We start from the raw sequence: 23,457 nt of genomic DNA, 5'->3' as shown, positions 1-23,457 counted from the left end.
CAGTTGGATAGCAAATTCAAATGTTTATTTACAGCCTCTGTAACAGTCAGAGAAAAGTGGTCTAAATACAAAACAAAGAAAGATGGCGGCTAATCTCCCTGAGCTTTACAAAAACAATGTGGGACTTGTAGGTGACAGGAGAAAGAGAGAGATGTTCTGTACACAGCCCTAATGCCACTCAAATGAGAATTTACAAAAATAATAGACATCTCAAAACTTGTACAACAGGATTTCATATGGTGTACACAAAAGGGAAGTATTTTCTACAAATTGACTAACGAGACTTGTTCCACAAACAATAAGGTGGTGATTTAAAGAGTGCACAAAACACAGATTTCTGAAATTGCCGACAGACAAATAAAACAGACATTGCTACCAGAGAACCAATTTGATTTCTCATAAACAGCTTATGGCAAACATCCAGACTAATTTTATTGTGAAAGAGTATTGTTGGAGTTTAATAGTCAAATATAACCTTATTTATGAATTTAAGTGACAAAAGTAGGCTGTTTTCAAAAAGGAAGACTAGTACAAACGAGATCAGCGCACTAGAAGGCCTCAGGGGTTGCTCATTGGGAACAAGTATTTACACATCCTTCATTGGTCTGTACATTGCGCCATCAACTGCTTTTTCAACAAAATACATTTGCAGTCCTTATTCAGTTTTGCCCGATGAAACAATAAACCTGCTTTTGTTCAATGTTGTACTATTTTGCTTTGTTATCCAAGTACCGTCCGTCACACAGCTCACAAGAGGTCAATGTGATGACCTCACATGACCTCATCATGTTGCTCACTGCACAACAAGCCTTTGTACAATTAATGCATGCACAAGCATAGCGGGGAATGCTGGTTTATTTCTCTTTTCTCAAATTATTCCAGGTTGCCTTTTAACTGAAAGCCGACAAAGTCAAATAATCTTTTTGAAAAGGGGGTTGGAAACCTAGTAACAGTTTACACTCACACTTCTCAAAAAATTCACTTCACAGAAACCGACAATTTATAGACAGCAGTGGCGATCACAATACTTAACATATCAATCCAGAAACTGAGCACAAGTATGGACAGTGTTGCTGTAGGCGATAATGCCCCATGGGCAACACAATAGTTCTGTTTGAGAGTATGAAGTCTCTGGGGTCATGACGCCAGCCATTTTTCGAGTAAAGTACAGAGCAGTGTTGGCCTCCTGCAAGTAAAGAGCCGTCCATGGAGCACTGAGCTGCCGCTGTCCAACAGGACATCCGGTCTAGGCCGAGACACACGGTGGTAGATGGAAGGAAATGAGTGGAGGTTGGTTGGTGTGCATGTCTATTCTTTTCAAGTGTGATTTGGAGAGTCTGCAGTCCTGGTGATTAAATTGTTGCGTGAGAAAGTGTGTATTGCTTTGATGTCAGGGGCAACAAAATGGCATCAAGAGACACTGAATGCAGCGAGTGCAGTGTACCCAGAGAAGAAGAGTCAGTCAGAAAGAAAAAGCCGAAACAGAGTATGGGCGCTGCAACACAGCCTCTAGTGCTGAGAATTCTGTGTTGGCTGTCCGTTTTGGATGCTGCCATTATTCTGTGCTTGCACTGCCTGCTGCTCTTCCTCTTCATCCGCCTCACTGATCAGAAACTCCTCAGGAGGCCAGCGGAGCTCCCCACTCTCGACTTCTCCCTCTGTCGGCTCAACCACGATGGATGGCAGACGATCTTTGAGCTTACAGCAACGCTCAAAGTCCGAGGGGTCTGGAAATATCTAAAGAGGAAAGACAAGGGTGAAACACTGGATATTAATCTTTGATTAATACACATTGCCATGTTGTTTCAAGCTAGGAGATACAACCGTCCCCGGCTGTAAGACAAGAACTTATTTGTGAGCATATTTCTGATCAGTGCCAAGTGTGCAGTTGGCTCAGGGATACCATAACTTAGTCTTCAGGCACCACTACAAGGCTAAACAACTGTGAAGGAAGTGATGTGAAGACTAAACATCTGATGGGAAGTGGTTGCTTAAAATCCCAGTGGCATACCTGCTCTTGCCCAGCCCACATTCCTCCAACAGCCAAGCTAGCGTTTCACATCGGTGCTCACCCAAAAACAGAATTGCACAAGAAATCAGTGGCTGTGTATGGGTAAATGAGGCATGTCTAGTGAGACTTACAGTAAATGCTGCATCATGTTTAATCTAAATGCTTGGGAGGGCATTGTGCCAAGCAGCTTGTAGCTGTTTACAATCTCATCTAGTACCACATCACCCTCTATTTAGAAGATTATACAAGAGCATAATCAGGACATTTCAAGTAAACAGTAAAAACTCAATAGGTGAAAGGTTTGCTGGGACATGATTTGTGTTTGAACATCAAAATAAGAGGCAGCATTCTGTGCTGAACATGTTATTCCTGTGGAGATAGAGTTGGAAAAAAAAGGTTAAGGAAAGAACATGAAATCAGCCGCATTATCTGCATATCCCAGACTGATATGTCTGCTTATAAATGCAGCGTGCCACACTCAAATGTTTTTGGATCTAAACTGAAGGGCATGAGAGACATTCTGACAAGAGATTACATGCATTCCCTGTCCTGGCAAGATTGGACATCAACCTCAGACTCCATGTTCTCAGGAACCACAGAAATGGCCCCGGGGAAAAAGCCTGCCACTCTTGGTCCAAGAACAGCATTTTTCTTTTGCTGTTGTTTGGATAAAGTGGATGAATATTTTTAGACCTGAATATTTCACTTTCAAGACATTGGAAGGCGGGGGGAGGGGCTATGTCGCTGTCTGGGCAGAGAGCCGAGTGGAAAGAAAGCATTAGATGAGGCAGGCGAGAGACAGACGAGATGGAGGGGATCCAGCTGTGTCCAGGTCTCCATGAATTCCATAAGAGACAGATGAGAAGGGAGGAACTAGACAAAGCTATAAATATGGCTTCTGAATGGGACAATTCGTCAGGTTATAAAAAGGATGCATTTGTATTTCTACGGCTTTTACATTCTCCAAAACAGCTGCATAAGGAACCATGGCGAGTGGTGGGATCATATGCGTGTGCATGTCTGTTCACGTTTAATGCCTGCGTGCATCTCCATTTCCTGGCTTGCATCACCAATCCACACTGTGCGTCAGCACCAAGGGGAATTAGGCAGTACATGACCTTGTCTCTGGACCCCTGGCCAACATGTCATAACTTGTTTTACTTCCAGCGGCAAGAAGCGACAACGCATCAGCCAGGCGGCACAATGCAAGCTATTTTAGGCTCTTCTGGTTGCACGGTGGGTGTACACTATATGCCTGAATCATGACATTGTCATGAAATGATAATTCAATAAATCAGTAACCGTTTGCTCACCCTTCTCTACTATAGGTCAAAGACATTTCAGTATATTTTATAGGTGACGCTGGAATTACATTGTCACAATTTGTGTCAAAGCCCCCAGCCAGCACACATAATGAGGAAGTGACTGGTGGCAACATCGCTGCTTCATACAGTTCTTCTCTAAAGAGAGGCTGGGACCTTGGGCATATGGCCAAGGTGAGGAAACACAGAGTGGGGATGGAAAGAGTGGAGAAGTGGCAGCCTTCATTAATCTCTCCCCCCCCCCCCCCCCCCCCCCCCTCATCCTCTCAGGCACAGTCACAGCTGAGGCGTTGACTGTGGGAAGGGGAAGCCATCTTTTCCTCTGGGTCAGTCGACATCCAGCATAGTATTAGATTTATGAACGGAGATGCATATCTTTCATATTAATAAATTGTAATAATCTTAGATTAAATTACCCAATTATCTTTAAAAATTAAATGGCCTTGCAAGTTGTAAAAGCCTCAGCAGGTGAAACTTGCTTAGGAATATTTTGGTAGCCATGACCGTACACCAGCGGTTACTCTGGCCCACCAGTTAGGATGTGGCTTCACTAACCATTAGGCCAACCGCCTGTCCACAATCATAAATGGTTTCGATTTAATACATTTCATAATCTTCTCCAATAAAATGGTTTAAGTATTAACATAGGGCCGTTTAATTCTTCTTTCACCCTGGATACAAATGTGACAGCAAAATAAACAAGCAGCTGTGTGTTTAAGTAGTTTTGTTTCCAAGATGGCCCCGTTGAGCTGACAGTATAACAAAGCCGCTGGCAACACCTTGTCAAGACCACCTGACAGCTGCTTCTCTCATCTCTCTGGATCTGCAGGGCTGATTTTTGGGACAGGCTGCAGTATATTATAGTTTACACACATTTCCTTTGTATGTTTAAATTTGTGACCAACTCCAGTGTCTCCAACATAAGGAATTTATATTTATTTTTGTAATGTTTTAGGATTACATTTTTTAGAATGTAGAATATAAATATAAATGTACGGGGAGGGAATTGGAATGGAAGTGGTTTTTCATTGTCATACATGGTGTGTCTCCTACCTGGAAGGAGAGTCTGTCCTTACTGGGGCTGAGCCTCATGTCCTCCATGGGGGTGCTGTTGATCATCACCTCAGTCATATCTCGACTGGGCACAAACACTGGGCTGCAGGGTTGACAGAAAAAAATATATAAGTTGTGTGATACTGCACAATGGTGATCATGGTCTACATGAACAAATGTGTGCATTAGTCTGACATCCCAAATTTATAGCACGCACAACCTTTTATATAAGAGGACAGGTTGTAAACGCTGAGGCCAAAGAGACTATAAAATCATAATAAAAAAAACTTAAAGGATAAAACTGGCAAACACAACATACAGTCTACGTGACTTGTTTTCTGTGCAAGTTAGGCAGTTTTGTTTATACTCTGCACATCTTGACCACAACACTCCAAGGATCCAGTTCATGCTATGCATGCTAATGCACTGCAAAGCTGCACAGCTCATGATGTGGCTTGCATAAGGTGGCCGTTTTCAAATACAGGATGACGTTCTTTTGCAAAGAGCAACCAGAGAACAGTCATTGTGAGAGCGTGCTGGGGGCGTACTGTGGTATTTGACGGGTGGAACATGATGCTCTCAGTTCCAGAGCAAAGCCAAACTTTCCATTTTAGATTAAAGTAACAATCAAATGTTTATCCATGTTCAGAGCATTCACTATCCAGCATTATCATATTAAAGCTTTAAAGGTTAATGTGAAGCAGGTCCCAGGACTGTCTTGAGACATGATGATGTGTGGCCTTCTCACGCTCTATTTAAAGCCTGGTGGTCAGTGGCCACTGGCTCGAGGTTTGTGTAGTCGCCAACTATATGGAACAAAGAAAACAGAACGCACTAAAGAGGCTAACTCACATTATCTGGTTCAGTGGATGTCAGTGGGGGCTATTCGACCTACTTTTAAAATAGGTTTTTTTTGTTGTTGTTTGAGTTGAATGGTGGTTTAGATTTACACCGTGGCAGCGATTAAAACATTTTATTTAATTTAATTTTTTTAAAGAGGCGATTATGTAAACATGCGTTTCACAGAATTAGTTTCTTGCGTCTTATTTAGCTATCAAAACCTTGCTTCAATGTCTGTTTAACATTCAAATGATTATGTATTTTCAGTTTTTCTAATGTCATCCAACAGACAAAATAAACTTAAACTGCAATTACATTATGAAATAGTCTCTGGAATTTCAAAGTGAAGCAGTTAGATATTTTTGTCTGCATTTATGACTCATACAAAAATCATACTGAGAATATCTATAAATATCCATGTTTACTGAAACATGAATACTGTAAATAAAAAAGTGTTACCGTTAATATTCTTTTCACACTGCACAAAGTTCAGCATACATTACCGCAAACTGTGCCGGACAAATAACTTTTATAAATTAAGCTTGAATTTTGTTAAAAAGCGAGTCCATGCAACCTTTGAAAGAATAAATCATATACACTATTCTATAAATAGAAATTTGAATTCATAAGCATTTGATGTTATACGGATATTCCGTCACTTTAAGGGCCTTTTCTGTAGTTATAGACTCAATAAAGAAGCACATTGAACACAAGTTAAACCTGAGGACAGAATCACGTGACATGAGTCACTCAAAGCCAGAAGAACATTAATCCCTATAGCAATGGCATTCATCAATCACTTTTCCCATCCCTACATTTACACACACACACACACACATCCATGCCTCATCTTTCATGAGGAAACACTGACATCACAACAGGGTGTAGGGCGGCTCTATAAATGAATGTTGAAACTTCTGGCTGAATCACCGTATAGTAACCAGTTGAGACGACACGGCATACTTTGTCGAAACAATACACGGATACCCAAAAATAAAAGAAGTGAGGCTTGAAGGATACGCAAGGTTTAACATGGAAAAAGTAATGTCAGCTGGGACTGCTCTTGAACTCATTTCATCTTAGAGTGGGATGCAAAGGTGAGGCAGGCATGCAAAGAGCAGCAGAGGTGGGGACGGAGGATTGAACAGTGACAGCGAAGACCTGAGCAATGGAAGAGAGGGAGGGAAGGAAAGATAAACACTCAGGCCTTGCCAGTCATATTTCTGTTCGGGGATCGTCTAAACATCCTGCTCGGCTAAGAATAACAGAGCATCGGCCTAATAAAACATAAAGGGGCACAATGAGGAGGAAGTGGGGGTCCACAAGTAACAAGTCAACCTGGGAGGAAACAAACATGCGAGTACAGTCACATCTAGTACCGCTTCTAGAGTCAAGCAGAAGAGCACAGTGTGTCATACATGATTCCTAGAGAGGAAACATTAAGTGCTCGATAAGTAAGCAATCTGTACATGTATGACATAAGATCAGCATGGACCACAGGTAGTTAACTAGAGTCTACACCAAGAGCACATAGCTGGCGGTAACTCAAGTTCCTTCAAAAAGCCTCAACTGCTTGTGTGAGGCCCGTGTGTCACATCACAGTAAACGCTTTATCTCCTGACCCAGTCAAGATAACACATGGCTGTGCCTGCCAGCTTCTTAATGCCACATCCAGTCTCGGCAAAGATTGACAGCAGATACAAGACAGTCAGTCATGTCAGGTTCATCCACAACGCACATCGTAAGGTTTACTAGAGTTTAGGGTTGAAACGGTTAGTCTAGGTGATCAGAAAATTTATCAGAAACCATTTTGAAATATTAAAAATTTGAAATGTTGATCAAACTAAACAAGCAAATTGAAACGTCATTTCAGACTTGTTGATTGCCTATTTAACAATAATGAAAACATTTATTGCATTCCTAGAGTATTAAGCAATATTTTTTTAAAGCTATACAATTGCATCTTTTTTTGTAATCACCCTATAGGAGAAGACAATGTCTCCTCCTGCTTTGTAAAACATCTACCTACCCTTTATTATAAGTGACCATAACTCCCAGTAGCTCTCCTTTCATGCTCCAGCCATTTAGACAAGAGTAGGAAGAAGTCACATTTTAACATAGTTAGTTGTTACGGTCAGTAAAGCCATCCCCGACACACTGGCTTCATCTATAAAAAAGGTCAAGCTGCCCAACAACTAGGCATGACACTGGTTCATCCACCAGTCTCAAGACCACAAAAAGGTCGAGGCCATGCTAGCTCCCGTTTGTACTGTAGTGGTGCTGACAGGATCCCAACTGGCCTTCGCAACAATCTCAAAGCACAAGAGGGGAGTTATAAACATTGTTTCCCCTCACAGTTGTTACTACTACCACCATCCTCCATCCTCCATCTCAGTCTGAGTCACGCTGCAGGTATGTGGGTGGTGCGGGACTGAGTAAGACCCCCAGTACTGAATGGATCGTATCCAGAATCCTTTGCGTTCAGTCTGGCACTGAAAACACATCATGGATCATTGACCACTCCCTTATGGTAATCTTAATGATGGTGTGGGAGGGAAGGTCTTAACCATATACGTCTAGCAGCATGCACCAAGTGTTCCACAAATGTTGTCATTAGGTGCGATACTGCTATAGTTGTGAGAAAAACATTTTCCTGTTCACTCAAGAGCAAACACCACAGTGCAGACATTTAAAAGGTTTAGTGGCACTTGCACACAGACCCAAATCAAACAATGCAAACACATTTCTCATCCCTTTGAAATAAAAACAAAAAGGCCCGTTTTCATATTTCTCATAGAAGTGACAATCACAGAACAGCTTAGATCTATTGTAACACACAGACGAGAGCGAAGTGCGGTTACAGTAAAGAGGTCGACGCTGAACTTCCTGGTAGAGACAGCCAGAAGGCAGCTGAGGTTTGAACAGTGCTCACAAAACAATGTTCCAAAGCTAATTGCATATCCTCTCAGACAGGAAAACATTCAACAGATAAGAGAAAGGTTCCAAGATGCACTCCCTATTCCTTTGTCAACAAGTAAATCAACCAGTTAGGGTGCCGATTGCCATATGGATATTTTTTAAAAATGTCACCGATGACAAGTAATGGATAGGAGCAGAGTGCATTGTCCTTTTCCAATTGCATTGCACCTGCAGCATTGAACACCAAAGAGTGAAAGAAGTGTCTTACTTTACTCAAATGTTTAAGGATACAATAAAAGTAAACCTGCATGCTGAGGTAAAAAAAAAAGTGCATTTTAGCCTAGAACAGCAGAAAGAAGGCAGTGTGACCTTTCCGATTTGGCACATGCAGCAACAGTTAAAGCTGGAATCTGGCAACAGTTCTTGGTCTCAAAAATGAGACCAAGAACATATATTGTCTCAAAAATGAGACCAAGAACATATATTGTCTCATGACATTTCCAATTTCAAGGGCAACAACACCCCACAGAAAAACTAAAAAGGAAACGAGTGTACGTGTAACAAAAAGGTGGCTGCTTCTGAGGGAAATCACCATGCAAAAACAAACCACATATAGCTTACAGAAGAGGTTACTTCATCGTTCTTACCTTTCAGGTGCAAAGCAAACAAAAAGTCGTGTTCGACACTTGAGGCCAATTTCTATCAAGCACACTGCTGCTCACAAATAAAAGTGGAAAAGATGCGAGTACTCACCAGTATATCTGCGGGGAAAATACAGACATGAATTCACACCTGCTGTCAATTCTGCTGATTAGGGGGATCTGATTACAGCGGCGGACTTCTCTCTACTTTCTCCGACTTCGTATTTTCAGTTTTCTTCGTATACTTCTCTCCAAGGCAGCGCAGCACGTTTACGTAAACTTAACACAACTGTGTTACAAGTCTGAGTACAAGACGCCGCTCCGCTATGTGGTGCCTCTGCTCATCACCTCAGCTGTGTTGAGTATTTAAGCGAGAGGCGTGTGCTTGTTCAGCCGGAGACACACCTCCTCTCTGCACAGGCCAGAAAACCTCAATGGCAGCTCATTATCAGCAGGAGCCAATCAGAGCACAGGTGACTCGAGCCCCAGTCATGATGACGACAGCAGCGACTGAGCCCTCTCATTGGGAATGGACAAGTAGGTACTGCATGATGCTATTGATTTGTAGTCTCCAAGGCAACGAAACGATAGTCTTACCTCCTTGAATGACAAAAAACATGCGCGCACACACACACACACACACACACACACACACACACACACACACACACACACACACACACACACACACACTGATTTGCCTATTAGGTAATCCGTGACATGTATCCAAATGAGGAGAGAGAGGGAGAGAGAGAGAGAGGGAGAGAGAGAGAGAGAGAACTCCTCTGCCTGGGCTCATTCACAAATATATTTCAAGGGCAAGTCAATGTCTGCATATTTCAGCAGCAATGGATGGTCCTCCTACAAGGTTTTGCCTTTTTAATATAACATATCATATGAAACAAATGCATGCAGAGTACACATGCAACCAGTTTCATGAATTTCAAAATGATGTCCTCAAAGTATAAGCCTGCAGAACAAGACTGGGTTTGTGTTTTTGTCAGGAACTTTAGGAAACAGTTGACCTCGTTTGACCTTCACACCTTATAAAATGCCCAGTTGTCTTTCCCCCTGCACGTAGCCTATATGTGTACATTTGGCTCGAAGGAAGCAGGTGCACAATCAGGCTCTTGAGTTTTAGGATAGATGGTAAAATGCCAGTATAGGCTTCTACTGCCACCTTGTGATCGACCACGGGTAAGTCCTTGTCTTATTAATAATAATAAAAGGAGTATCATTTTGGAAGAATTTTTTCAAGAGAAAATATTTCCTCCTCATTATTTTTGTGGTGACATCAGCACAACCTTATTAATGTAGCTCACAGCTTCTGTGAATCTGGCAGTTTGCAAATGCCCTTTAATAAAAGCTCTTGGGTGAGGAAACAAGCCTGTTGTGAATCCCATTCTAAAATACTGTGGAAACATATGTAACCAATTAGATCACTTAGAAATTAGACACTAGCAATAGGATTCAGGTTTGCTCTTTGGTGTCCACAACACTAGTTGTCTATATCTAAAGACACTTACACTGAATGTAAGTTTAAAACAATGGTTTTAAGTTTCTGATAACCGCTACAGACAATTGATAGATAATAAAAAATGCTTTCATGTCAACGCAAAACACTTGCAGGACACTGCAGGGAATCGGACCCCATCCCAGGAAACCAGGAGTACCATTACCAGTTTGTTTAGCTTTTTTAGGCAAAATTAAGATAAAGCTAAAGCAAACCCTGCATAAGCAATAACATGAACATTTATATTAATGCAAATTGTGTCTTTATTTAATACATTTAATACATTTAGATGACTGTTGAGTTTGAATATTACCATATGCGACAAATGTTGTCAAAAATGTTTAAAGTTATACATGCTCTTGTAATGCAGGAAAATAAACCCTATTTCTTTCTTCAAACAGCAAGGCCGAGCTCCTCCTTGTGGCCGATTGTTGTAATTTGGAAACAGTATATTTTGTTCCTTTATGTTTCAAAACCAGCGAAATAATACATAAATAAAATGAATGATAAACAAAAAAGTACAACGAGGTTGATCAAAGGATGTATGCATAAGAACGGTCAGTCGACGCTCAGTTGACTCAACTAAAATCATAAATATGATTTACGGCAGCTGACCTGTAGTAAATCGACGTGTAAATATTTTAGAAGAATTTACATAATTTTGAATGATGTGTTTGCTTTTGCAAGAGATGAGATATATTTAGTATTTTGTGTATATGTTTTTGTGTACAGGGCATTAGGACCAGAAATTGTGTTTTAGCAAATGCAAAATAGCACGCCTAACTATTTGTGTTAAATACTCTCCCAGTAAAGGTTGAAGACCTAAAAAGTTGGCCTTTGAAGTCTTCAGTGGAAGCATTGAACTGTGAAAACAGTATTGGATATCAAAATATAATACTGACTACTCACCAGAATACAATGATTGATGACACTATAAAAAATTGTTAAAACAAAGAATTAGTAAGCCACAGTCACACGAAAACTTAATTTATAAAAGTATAAACTAACAAGCTGGCCAATTAGAAACAAAGTATCATCAGTGCATGATTTACATTAAGTCAAATACGTAAAACAATTGGCCATGCAATGTATCAGTAACGTAATGCTATAATGTTGTCATAGCAACATGTGGCCGGTTGACAGCTAGGTGGAGAATTATGGCTCGCTTGGTAAAATGTATCAGTAAACTAACAACGACAACATAGCTGTAGTAAAAAAGCACCTACAGATAAACCTCCAATAAGGGAAACAGATATAAGACACCTGTCTGGTTACAGATCTGATATGGTGGATGTACAAAAGTCAGTTAAACTCAGTGGTGGAAGTAGTACTCAGATCTTTTATTTAACTAAAAGTAGCAATACAGCAGTGTACAAATCATTGATTACAAGGAGACAAAAAAAAAATCTAATTTAAGTAAAAGTACAAAGTTTTTAGCATCCAACTACTTAACTAAAGTAACAAGTATTATGCAGAATGGCCCATTTCACAATGATGTAATTATATTATTGTATTATAATCAGTGATTAATACCTTTTATGTTATACATACATTACTTTATATGCTGTTGTGTAGCTTAATCTATAATAATAAATGATCATACATTAGTTGATTAGTTGTCATGGTTGCAACTAAATGATGTTCAGAGGTCAAAACCTTGGATAAACGAGGTAAAGAGATCAGTGTTTGGCAATAATGTCAATACAGCATATCATGTATATTGTGATTTTTGGTTGGTGCGCTGAGGATATCTATGTTTATTTTATGTCTCACTGCAGCTTGTTAGCAACAGCATTGGATGTGACAATGACAACATTGTGTTGTTATGAATGGCTGCCCTGTTAAAATGTGTCCGCTCAGCATAAACTTCTGCACAAAGTGCAGAAACTCATAAAACACCTATAAACCTATTCATTTTTCAATTATTTATTTTACCTTAACCTTGCAATGTCTCGTCTGGATCCCTTATGTTGTGTGCAACGGTGTCACGGGAAGGCACCCTCTAACAAGGAATGGACACATTTAGTTTGAAAGATTCATTGACACAAAGTGACCACAGGATGTCACTAGTGTCTATGGAATGACCAGTAGGTACTGTAAGAGGTACACGAGCTGCTATTATTAAGGTTAGATTGACATGTAAAAAATATGAAATTGTTTATTTTACAAATCATATTTTGCTTATTGTTACATTCTTAATAATGAGATGTCTTTGTTTATACATACTCACAATAATAATCAAAGACAAGGTATTTGGTATTATTATTATAATCATAATTACAATTATTATTATTATTATTATCACCACTCTTCTTCTTATTATATTTTAATTATTATGCTTTGATTCTTCCTCTTTAAATACTTTCAGTTGGACTTGATTCTCACAACCATAATAATTTCATCAGCGGCATGGCATCAGGATATTTACAGTCCGTACCGAAACATAAACCTGAGGTAGAAAATCTGATGGATTATTAAAAATTAAAAATGATGTACACAAATTGAACAGTGCAGGATTTAAAAAACTGTTCTTGAACCTGTTGTGGGTGAAATCTGATCATCTGAGGCAATCCGTTCCTTCCTCAAGAGCTGTATATTTGGAGATTGGCGACCCCCTCAGTCCATTTTAAGGATATGGAGGCCAGGCCAGCTGTTTTTATTGCTGCTACACAAAGACAGCTGCACATCGAGGCAGGCAGAGATGCCTCGGGGGAGCAGAGGGGAGGCTGCACGACGTGTAAATGAACGAGGCCCTGAAGAGGACGGCAGTCGACAAGCACCCGTCGTCCTCTTGGCTGCCTTTCGAAGTAGGATTAAGTTTCCTTTTGGACTCTGAAAGTTCCAAGGTTAAAAAAAACAAAACGATTTTGTTTTCTCGTTCTTCTTCTTAGTCATTGTTCACTGCTTTTGCTGATTGTATTCATTGTTCATTTGAGCTTAAATATATGTGAATTTAACCTTTCCACCTCACCTTGGCTGTACAGCTACAGTATATATCAGAGAAGCATCATGCATACAAAATGTCCACCGCTCCTCATTCTTTTTATCACACGCAGGAAATATGTTTTTGTAAGAATCTATCCTCCCACATCCCACATTGGTTTGAGTGTTTCCATGTTCTCAGTGTTTTTTTCTGTTGTGTGTGTTTATGTCCATTAGTGTAAGCATGTGCAGACCTACGGGTTTATCCTGTGCGGGGACATTGGCGAGTATAATTTTTCTCATGCATACATCTGTGTGTTTGTGCATGTGTGTTGCTAAGGGACATCTGATCTCCGAAGCTCGCCGCACGCCACGCTTGCTTGCAGGTGGTCTGTCCACACTTGGGGGCCGAGCAGATTTAATATTTCATAGGAGCACAGCACACCCCACGCCATCATTGAGTCCACATGGCCGGCTGGAAAGCTGCTCTGTGAACACTCGGCTGAAGTATGCAGACCTGCCAGCCCCCTCTCCACCATGCTGCTCGCTCGCTTGCTCGGCCTCACAATTAAAAGCTAACCACAGCTACAGATGTTGGCAGCTGTCTTTAACCCATGAGATGCCACTCGGGAGTTCAAGTCTGCCACTAAATTACTAATAGCCGCTGTTAAAGGTTAGGTTACAAAACAAATAATGAAAGATGATGCAGAGAAGGCAGAAACAAAAGCAGACAGAAAAAGCAAGAAAAAGACGAAAAAGAAAGAGGAGAAAACGGCGAGAGCTGCCCAAAGCATTTCATTCTGAGAGATTCCAGGCCAAGTGTGCTAGCTAAACCTTCAGCTCCTCCACTTTTAATGCCCCCTCCATCTGTATACACCATATAAACAGGAAACCAAAAGTGTTTATGACCACCTTGCAAAATCCAATGTTAGGAATTCAAGTTTAGGTCAAAATTTCATCCACCATTCATCAGATTCCAGCGGAGACAAACCTTGTTCTGTATTTGCCGTCATGTATGGAGTTGGACTTCAGCCAAAGAGAACAGAGGGAACTTCACCAGCCCTATTATTCAATGAGGTCAAACCCGATTTAGATTTGAAACCAAAGCCAAAACAGGGCATCTTGAAGCTGTTAGGAAACTATTCCAGATCTTAAACAGACCAGGGGGACTGTGTACATCTCCCTAATTGCACATGTCAATTTATGTACAAGGGCTTGGTTTAGTCAAGCTCCATTACTCCCCTCTTTCTTCCTCTCAAGCCGCTTCACTGTCAGGTCCTTCTTTTATTCTCGTTGTGCCTCACACACAGTACACACTTCCAGGACATGGAAATTCACAGACTGTAGTCTTGAATGTTGTTGTGTTCTCACACAGAGGCCCAGAAACACACTCTGGTTCACACTCACAGTGAATGTCAAGGCGAACCAACAACAAGTCACTGAGACAAACCATGTCAGCTCACAGCTTGACAGCTTGGCAATGTTGTGTGACTTCTCCGGGGAAAAAAGGACACATTGCAGAAAATCAAGACTGCAAGTAATTAATCCGATCCCGGCAATAACTCTCTCAAATATTTACTGTATTCTGCTATCGGCAGTGAGGGAGACAAATTAAGAGCTCGACAAAGACCTCACACAACCATGGGAGTGTGCTGGTTCCAGAGACAGGTGAAAAGAGCCCTTTCTCCCTTCTCGATGGTCAGGGGCCTATATAATGTTTTAACACACTGACCATAACCCTTAGGGGACCTAACTACAATAATGCTGTCATCTCCTGGTTTGAGGGTTGAGGCTCGATTGTGCAACACATGCCGCCCAGCATCTATGGGAGACTGACCAAAGCAAACACAGCACAGTGAGCATGCAAACTTATCTCTGTGAAGCTTTCAGACATGTATGTCTTACACATATCACCCAAAAACGTTATTAATTTGTACTGTATGCAGTTGACATACATTTGAACTTTTCTGAACCCACGGTGCACATATCACATGCAGGGTGGATGCTCTCTTTTCATTCTAAATACATTATTTTGGCTAAACACAACACATTCTTTCGAGACACTAAAGCTGCACAAGAAGATCTTTAAAGGGTCAGTTTGCCCAAATATTAACATATATTATATACAGGTGTCTAGCCAGCAGATAGTTTAGTTAGTTGTAGTTGGTTAGTTTAGTTAATTTTTTTCAGCCATGACTGACTTTCTTCACAAGCTAGTTGCTAACTCTGCACTGTTTGCTGCTGGCCAGGTAAAATAGTGGGTTTATCAGACATATTTTTACTAAGAGAAAACAAGGTTGATTAGAGGGTGATGAGCTTGTGGACCAGAAAAACAAAATAAAGAACTAAAAGAGGCAAAGAAGCTCTGTGGTGTAGGAGACTGCAGAGTAGGACGATGTCGGTGGGTTTGTCACTAATGTATGCATGTTGAAGGTGACCCTCACCTTTAACATGCATACATAAACTCATTGTATTGTTAATACAAACAATCACTGGCTGATATCTCAAAACCTGGCAAATGAAAATAAAATGATCTGCATAAGACACAACTAGGAGTGAGTTAGAGAATATGTTTTTCTACCATTTTTACAATTCATTTATATGTGCCACGATATTTTATTCTCTCTCATCTTTCGCTCACATTTCTTATTTTTCCAGCTTTTACATGTGATGTTAATGTTCTGCTTGATCTTTACCCCCTCAAATTATTAACTATATCGCAAGGACCCCACTCTGCACTGACACCGGGACAGAGGAGAGAGAACCTCTCAGTCTCTGCAGCTGTCTCTTTTGGATATGAGTAAACAGCCACATTGGGAAAGCAATCAGCAGGCAAACACTTTTACAGCTAGTTGGAGGGTGAAAGTGAGAGTCCTCAGGCAAAGTGTTCTGTAAAAAAGTAGGAATTTAAAAAAAAAAGAACAAAGTTGTGAAATTTGCCTCATCTAATACTCTGTATCTGGAGGGAACCAATAAAACCGATGTGTATTGTTACTGCATGTCGAAATAAATATTGCGTAACTGACTGATCATTTGTGGTGTTCTTAAGCCAGCAGCAAGGTTATAATGTTCTCACACTTTCGTGATGCAACTTTGAGCTGCGATTCATCCTAGTTCATGTGGAAAGAGACTTTAAAAGCCTTGGTTTGAGCCATAATGCATTTAACCACTAGAGGGTAGCCTATTCAAGCAGGAAGAGCTGTTTTGCACTTCAAGAGGTAAAAGTACCCTACCCCACCAAATATTTCAATAGTGGAGAGATAGGCCCATTAAAATACCTTTCAAAGGTCACAGAAAGCCAACTTCAAGGTTTGTTGTCTCACCAGTTCTTAGTTACACTGAGAGGAGGTCGGGGTGGGCCTTGCAAAGAGGGGGGTCCTGCCATTCTGCAGGTTCACAGGAAGGATGGCCAAGCATGTTTGCTCATGCCATGGGACCCAATGTTTTCAGAGGAACAGCAGGAGCAGCGAGGGTGGGAGGGATAAATGTAAGCGAGGAAGAGGGAGTAGAAAAAGCTCTGAAGGAATCTGGTGGCCACATGTCACCGTTGTTGCACAGTGCTCAAAGTTGCAGGCTTTGCGTGTTAAACATCAACGCAGAGGGTGGAAATAAACCCTGTCCAAACACAGGGATCGGGTGGTGGACTGGTGAGGACAGGCCGCAGGCAAGACTTCCACCAACAACTTCCTCTTTATCCGTCCAGCTTCGGCCATGTGTGTCTCTCAGTCTGGATTTCACTTCATGAAAATATGAATGAATTCATGGTCTCATTGCCAGGGCGTCAAATATCGACGCTCGTGCAGAGGCCATCTTGATACAGACTCAGCAGGCATCCTTTAACACTAGTAGGAGACGCACCGGGCTCTCTACTAACTTCAATGCAAAAACATTCACGTCATTATCAGACAATCGGAGCAAGAAGACCACTAAGGGCGGACGGGAAGTTTAGTGGATTTAAACACACATTTCTACTTTGGGGAATCGACGTTCATGTCCTGTTTGAAAAAAAAAGGTTATGTCATTTTTACTGACGACGTTATGACATCACTTGACTTAATGCCGTTCCGTACCCCAATGTTTGTTTGTTTTATCACCCTAACCATGTAGCTTTGTTGCCATATACAACTGCTATGTTTTGCAACATTAACCACATGTGACAACATTAATGTTAATCTAACTTTAAAAAGACGTCTCCCGGCGTCAAAATATACCGGTAGATATTTATGAGATCAAATGTCTGACTGTCCCTTAATTCAGTTAAATGATGACCTGAGTCACATGGCCGGAAGTCTTTCCAGTTAGCCTTTATAAGAGCACCCCGTTAAACATCAAAACTAAAGCCATCTTTGTGCTGTATCTTTTTTTAAATTATTTTCATTTACATTAAATGCCACAAGGTAAGAATGAATCTGGGATGAGAAAAGGTTAAAAGACACTCCCTTGCTCTCCCAAAATCTAAAGACTACCTTCCCTTCAGCAAAAAGAAAGAAATACACAACCCTTCATCTTCTTCTGACTCCTCTCTGAGGTGAGTGAAATGTTATATTCCTCCTCTTGTTTTGGTTATTTTTAAAATATAAAACATTGCCTTCAAAGTGGTTTTAAATATTGTTATTGATTATCTGAATCACATTTTGTTGGCAAAATTCTCAATAGACCAGGCGTGTGCTGTCATATTGGGAGCAGACATGTCTATATTAGTGTCAGAGACACACAGAGGTATTATGTCACATTACCGCACAGTAAAACAGGTTAAGGAGGACCTTAATTGCTTGGTTGTTGTCCTTTGAAAAGCTCTGTTTTCGTTGGAAGAAATCTTTCCGAAAGCAGACGAGTCGAGGTTGAAGCAGAAGGAGAGCGCCACATCAAACGAGAAGTGTGCATGAATCTGTCAGCAATGAAGGGCTCTTACTACAGTAGCAGCACCCTGCCCTCCAGGGAATATGCTGTCAGCTTCCTCATTAAACGACTGACCGGGGCAGAAGAGAGCCTTGGGCTCGCTCACATATTCTGTTATCTTACCAAAAAATATAGTGGATTTAAACACCACCAAAAAAATGTGAAAGGATTTTAATAATTTTGTATCAAGCAGAATGTGTATGTGTGTGTTGGAGAGAGAGAGAGATAAACAGCGTATGTGTGTTTGCATCCTGTCGGCGAAAATTAGAAACACAAACACGTCGGATCTTAAACAAGCTTACCACATCCAACTTCTGCGAGCAATGAGAAAAAGCATCAACACAATTAAGCACTGACTCTGACACGCTATTCCCAAACCCTTCACCTTTCCCAATGAGTAAACACATACATTGGTGATAAAGCTAATGGGGCTCCGGCAAACGGGGCCACATGAGGAGTACAAAAGAGAGAGCGATCCATCTCCATCGCGGGTAACCACCGCCTGCGTCCGGCCCGGGGACAGAGGAACCACCACAGAGGTTGTGCAGTAGTTAGTGAACCTGTCTGTCTCCTGTCAGACTGCTGTCACACACACATCGAGCCAAGCATCAATACACAGGTCTATATGCACTGAACGCACATGTTTTGATTGCTGACGGCCATGTCAGGAGTCAAGTAGAGCCTCTTAAAATGTGGCCTAGGGGCAAGGGTCATCCGCTAATGAGTAAAAGCTTTTTTTCCCCCTTTGTTGGCAGGGAGGGAGTAAGGAAATGTGCTCACTAGGTGGTAGGGAGGTGAGGAGGGGGAGGGGGGGGGGGAGGAGAGAACGTGTGAAGGGATGGGTCGTGGCAGGGGAGAGGAAGGGTGAAAGGGCCGAGCGGGTGGACGGGGAGGGAGGGGGGTGTCAGGAAGTAGACATGAGGGGAGACAAGAGGTGAGAGGGGGCGATAATGATAAACTGGGTTTTTCTGTCGTGTCTGACAGAGAATTAGAGAGATGGAGGAAAAGGAAAGAAGGCAGGGTTGAGACTTGTTAAAAGACACTTTATTATTCAGGCATTTTCTAGTGTTGTTTTATGTTTAAACAAAATTCTGCAATATATTTCCGACTGTGTCATTTGAGATTTGCACAATAATACTCAATAATTGGAATATGCAATTAGTTTCTATTAAAGCTCTTTAAGACAAATGCATGATTTTGGGCTTTATAAGTTAAATTAAATTTGACAAGTTCAATGGCAGTTGAAGAGTTGTTGGGTAGATTGGCTTATTTGAAATACATGGCTGACGGAATACTTCAGGGAAAACCTTTCTGTAATCTCCGACTACAAGGGGTCGTTACTTTGGTTTTAGTTTTAGTTTTTTTAATATAGGGATTTGTAGATAATGTCAGACAAAACCTCTACTGTGAGGAGGGGTACGATTACAGTCATGATGAAAAGGTCATGAGAATCATAACTTAACAATTTCAACAATTATTCTTTCCTGTTGACATTGCTTTTCTAAGTATGTCTTCGTGGTGGTCAGAAAAAATGCTTTCTTAATCTGGATGAAAGGCAAAACTCATTCAGATTCATCAGCATACTTCTCTATCTCATGTCATCTATAACACTGTTTACTATACATTCACATGCAGTGTATTGATCTTGTGCACACTGGGTGTCTCCGGGGCTTGTCAGAGGCCAGACAGCCTGACCCTGACATCGTGAAATTGTTTCACGAAAAGCTCCCTATGCCCCTTGGCTTGCTCTGTGTCCTGGTGGGCCCGGGCCCCTGGCAGGGCGGCGTGCATATGAGGATGTGTAGAGACACTGGCTGAGAAGAAAGACGGCTCTTGTGCTCGGAGAGTTAACCTTAAGTGCTGCAATACTTTTGAGGGCAAAGAGAAGCTCTTTGTTCCCTCCACTCATCTGATCTGGCCTTTACCTCTGCAGCCAAGAGGTGTGTGTGTGTGTGTGCGTGTGCGTGTGCATGTGTGTGTGTGTGTGTGTGTGTGTGCGCGTGTGTGTGTGTTTGTGTTCGCAGTGGCGGGCTGTTTGAAGGCTCTGTGATGGTTCTTTTGGTGCTCTCCAGGAAACGTTTGTCTGTGCATTGGATGAGCTCCTCCAGATGTTCCCATAATTCCATTAGATGTGTATGTGCATCCCTGACTGTGTGACTATATCTGGATATACGAGTGAGCGTGTGTGCGCGTGCACGTCTATGTGTTTAGATAGAAAGAGGAGGGAGGGGGGCCATGTTCCAATTAGAGATGGATAAACTGTTGATGTAAAAGAAACTAAAGATAACATTTACAGGCTGTGACTCTGTGATGTCTCCCATTGTGACTTCAGTCTGCACTGTGGCATCGGGCCTAAAGCAGCTTCAGACGAGAGACGGGCCTGAAGGATTGTTTTTAAATTCCACATTATAGTTTCCAAAGTGCACTTCAGTGATCTAAACACATTTTAATGTACAATCACTGTAGAAAACACTTAAGAGTACTATTTTTCCTGTCTGAACTTTAACTGCCCTGCTGAAGTGTCGATGAGCAAGCGCAAGACTGTAGTTGACCTGGGTCTCTGACCTCCCAATGGACAGGGGAGCGAGTTAATATACGACTTTCCTTTGTGAAAACAGAGGACTACAAAACAGCTAGGAAATCACTCACAACTTAATGGCCAATGAGAGACAAACCTGAATGCACAAAAGGTGCATATATACTGCCTCAGTCGCAGGAGGGTTCATCTCCAGTGAGGAAAAGTATGAGTTTCCGCTCAATAATGGTTAAGATAAAAGTGAAAAGGTTAAGGTTACAACAAAGGTTATATAGAATACAATGACATAAAAGTGTACAGGCACAAGGTACAGTCTTGTTTTTGAGCATGACGGTTTATTCTTGACCTTGGAATAATTAATAGACGGTTCCATAAGAACTGAGAAAACTTCATCCATAGATGTAGACCGTGTGACACTGTTTAAATCTACAGTCAAGTGACATTAAGTGGAGACTGTTTTGTCAAAAGTCTTGTTTTTTACACTCTGTACAACAATGCAGATTATTTTGGTTGTATTCATTTCATTTTGGGTGTGTCAATAAAATTAATCAAATGTATTTTGGAAAATTCTGCCGCATCTCTAAACAACCCTTCATTAAAAAGCAGATGGGGGTATCCAGCATCTTCAGAAAAACAATACTCTTTTGTGTGAATTAGTGTGGTTGATAAGATGTGACTGTAAATACCTGTGGATAAGAAAGAACAGAGGTATCAAGGGGCTTCCCTAAAGACTCAGTGGAGGATGCACACAAGAAGTGATTCATAAGCACAGGAAATATCATGATGAAAATACCTGCATGAGACCATCAAAGGCATGGAACAATGGCACTGGTGGTTGGGGCTTATATCTGACTATTAGTTTGCCTTTCAGTGTGTGCATGTGTGTGCATGTGTGTGCATGTGTGTGCATGTGTGTGCATGTCTGCTCAGGAAACCTGGTCCTCTCAGAGACCCATGCAGAGATAGTTGTTACATGCAGGCCTACGCTTGGTGGAGTGAAAGCAAAAGGTTTGTTGTTTATGTGTGCAGATGTGCAAATCTACTTATTAAGATTTATTTGTTTTTGTGACTTTAATTTGTCGTCAGACTTTGTATTTAATTATGTTGGATACATTACAAGCCGCTGAGATTAATTATCTTTCCTTGCATCCCAGAATGCTACTGTATCATGAACATGGTCACAGCAATCAACTACCAAATATACGTGATCTCACACTCAATTATCAATCAATAGAAATAGGATCCAGGATTGCTCTTTGGTGTGCACAACATTGGAGGCCACTTTTAAAGTTTAAGTCAGAAGACTTGCAACCTATTAGTTTATATATATATATATATATATATATATATATATATATATATATATATATATATATAGTATGTCCATGTCATCTTCAGTTAATTGTGTCTGATACTAGCATTGAGTATTGAGAATAAACATATTTGATGGTTTCCCCATTGCATTGTTCTTCATGGTCTATACTTACAGTATGCTACAAAAGAAATGCCAATTGTTTCACTTAGCACATCAGTATGTAGTATGAATGCCTTTGGATATAACTATTTGTTTGTTGTTTGTCTGTAAAGGTGTGATGTTAAAATAATATTTCTTTAGAGTTTTGACCAAGAGGGCCCTAGTTTCAGAAATTCTGTGTTTGGCAATTGCAAAGAAAAATTATCCAAATTGGCATATTTAAAGTGTGAAATGATAAAAGTTTAAATAAATGAACTCAAACTGTCTATTTAACATATAAGTACATACTTTTTCCATGTCTTAAATAATTTGAACATTACCGGTAAAATCTTGCCATTAGTGTGTCCTCGCCTGCGCATGTTTGTTTCTCATCTGGCAGTTCTCTGCCAAAAGAATTCTGACCTTCCTCCATTTTTGAAGAGCCACACTTGAGCTGTGACCTCATTTGGACAGTGAGCACCTGTGGAGTGCAAACAATTATCCCATTAGTGCTAAGAGGAGCCCTTGTCTCCGCCCACAACTCCTGCACAACTCCTCCATCCTCCAAACAGCTTTGGTTTCTGCCAGCTCCCACATCTGAAGCCAGGGAGTATCTTGGAGGTGTGGTTGCACTCTGAAGGGGAGTAAGGGAGGGAGGGGGGTCATGGGGATCAATGGTGTTCTCCTGGTTGACAAAGCTCAGACAAAAAGGGCCTTCTCTGGCTGAGACAGGCGGGCCAGCCCACACACACCTGGATGGCCAGGGGAATCATAAGAAGGCTCACAGCGCTTCAAAGCCACTCTGCCACCTGGGCTCATCGCTGGGAATAAGGCGTTGTGTTTGTGTGTGTGTGTGTGTGTGTGTGTGTGTGGGTGTACGTGTGTGTGCAAATGTGACACACACACACACACACACACACACCAAAGGGGTTTAAATGTTAAGTCTCAGCGACTGAAGTCCTACTTATCTCAAAGTGATAGACACAGACACAGACACAAGCAGCTATACATCCACATGTACAGACCAAACAAACACTTAGCCCCCCCCACCCACACACACGCACGCACGCACACAAAAACACACACACACACACACACACACACGCGCGCACACACACACACGCACACACACACACACACACACACACACACACACACACACACACACACACAAATAACCGTCCGTGCACACAGTTACAAACACACACACACAGCTCCATGGTGAGGCTGGGAACCTGGGTGCAGGGCTGCTGTAGGAGCTGTTTGAAGCCAGCTGTCACAACCTGACAGCCTGTTGTTTTAGAGGCCTTTGGTATGGCCGAGGGGCCGAGGGGAGAAAAACAACACC

The 23,457-nt window shown here is 41.4% G+C and overlaps 1 protein-coding gene across 1 annotated transcript; it reads right to left on the bottom strand.

Moving 5' to 3' along the window:
• lbh (LBH regulator of WNT signaling pathway) lies at positions 1-9,359 on the bottom strand. Its single transcript, XM_034525457.1, has 3 exons — positions 8,899-9,359; positions 4,387-4,489; positions 1-1,737 (listed from the first exon to the last, which is right to left on the bottom strand). Exons 1-3 carry the CDS (start codon positions 8,925-8,927, stop codon positions 1,510-1,512), a joined length of 360 nt encoding a protein of 119 aa, XP_034381348.1. The 5' UTR covers positions 8,928-9,359; the 3' UTR covers positions 1-1,509.
• Positions 9,360-23,457: the final 14,098 nt, after the last annotated feature.

This window comes from Cyclopterus lumpus, chromosome 22 (assembly GCF_009769545.1).
Source record: "Cyclopterus lumpus isolate fCycLum1 chromosome 22, fCycLum1.pri, whole genome shotgun sequence".
NCBI classification, from domain to species: domain Eukaryota; kingdom Metazoa; phylum Chordata; class Actinopteri; order Perciformes; family Cyclopteridae; genus Cyclopterus; species Cyclopterus lumpus.
The sequence above is the reverse complement of the archived record's forward strand: the minus strand, read 5'-3'. Positions and strand labels throughout refer to the sequence as shown.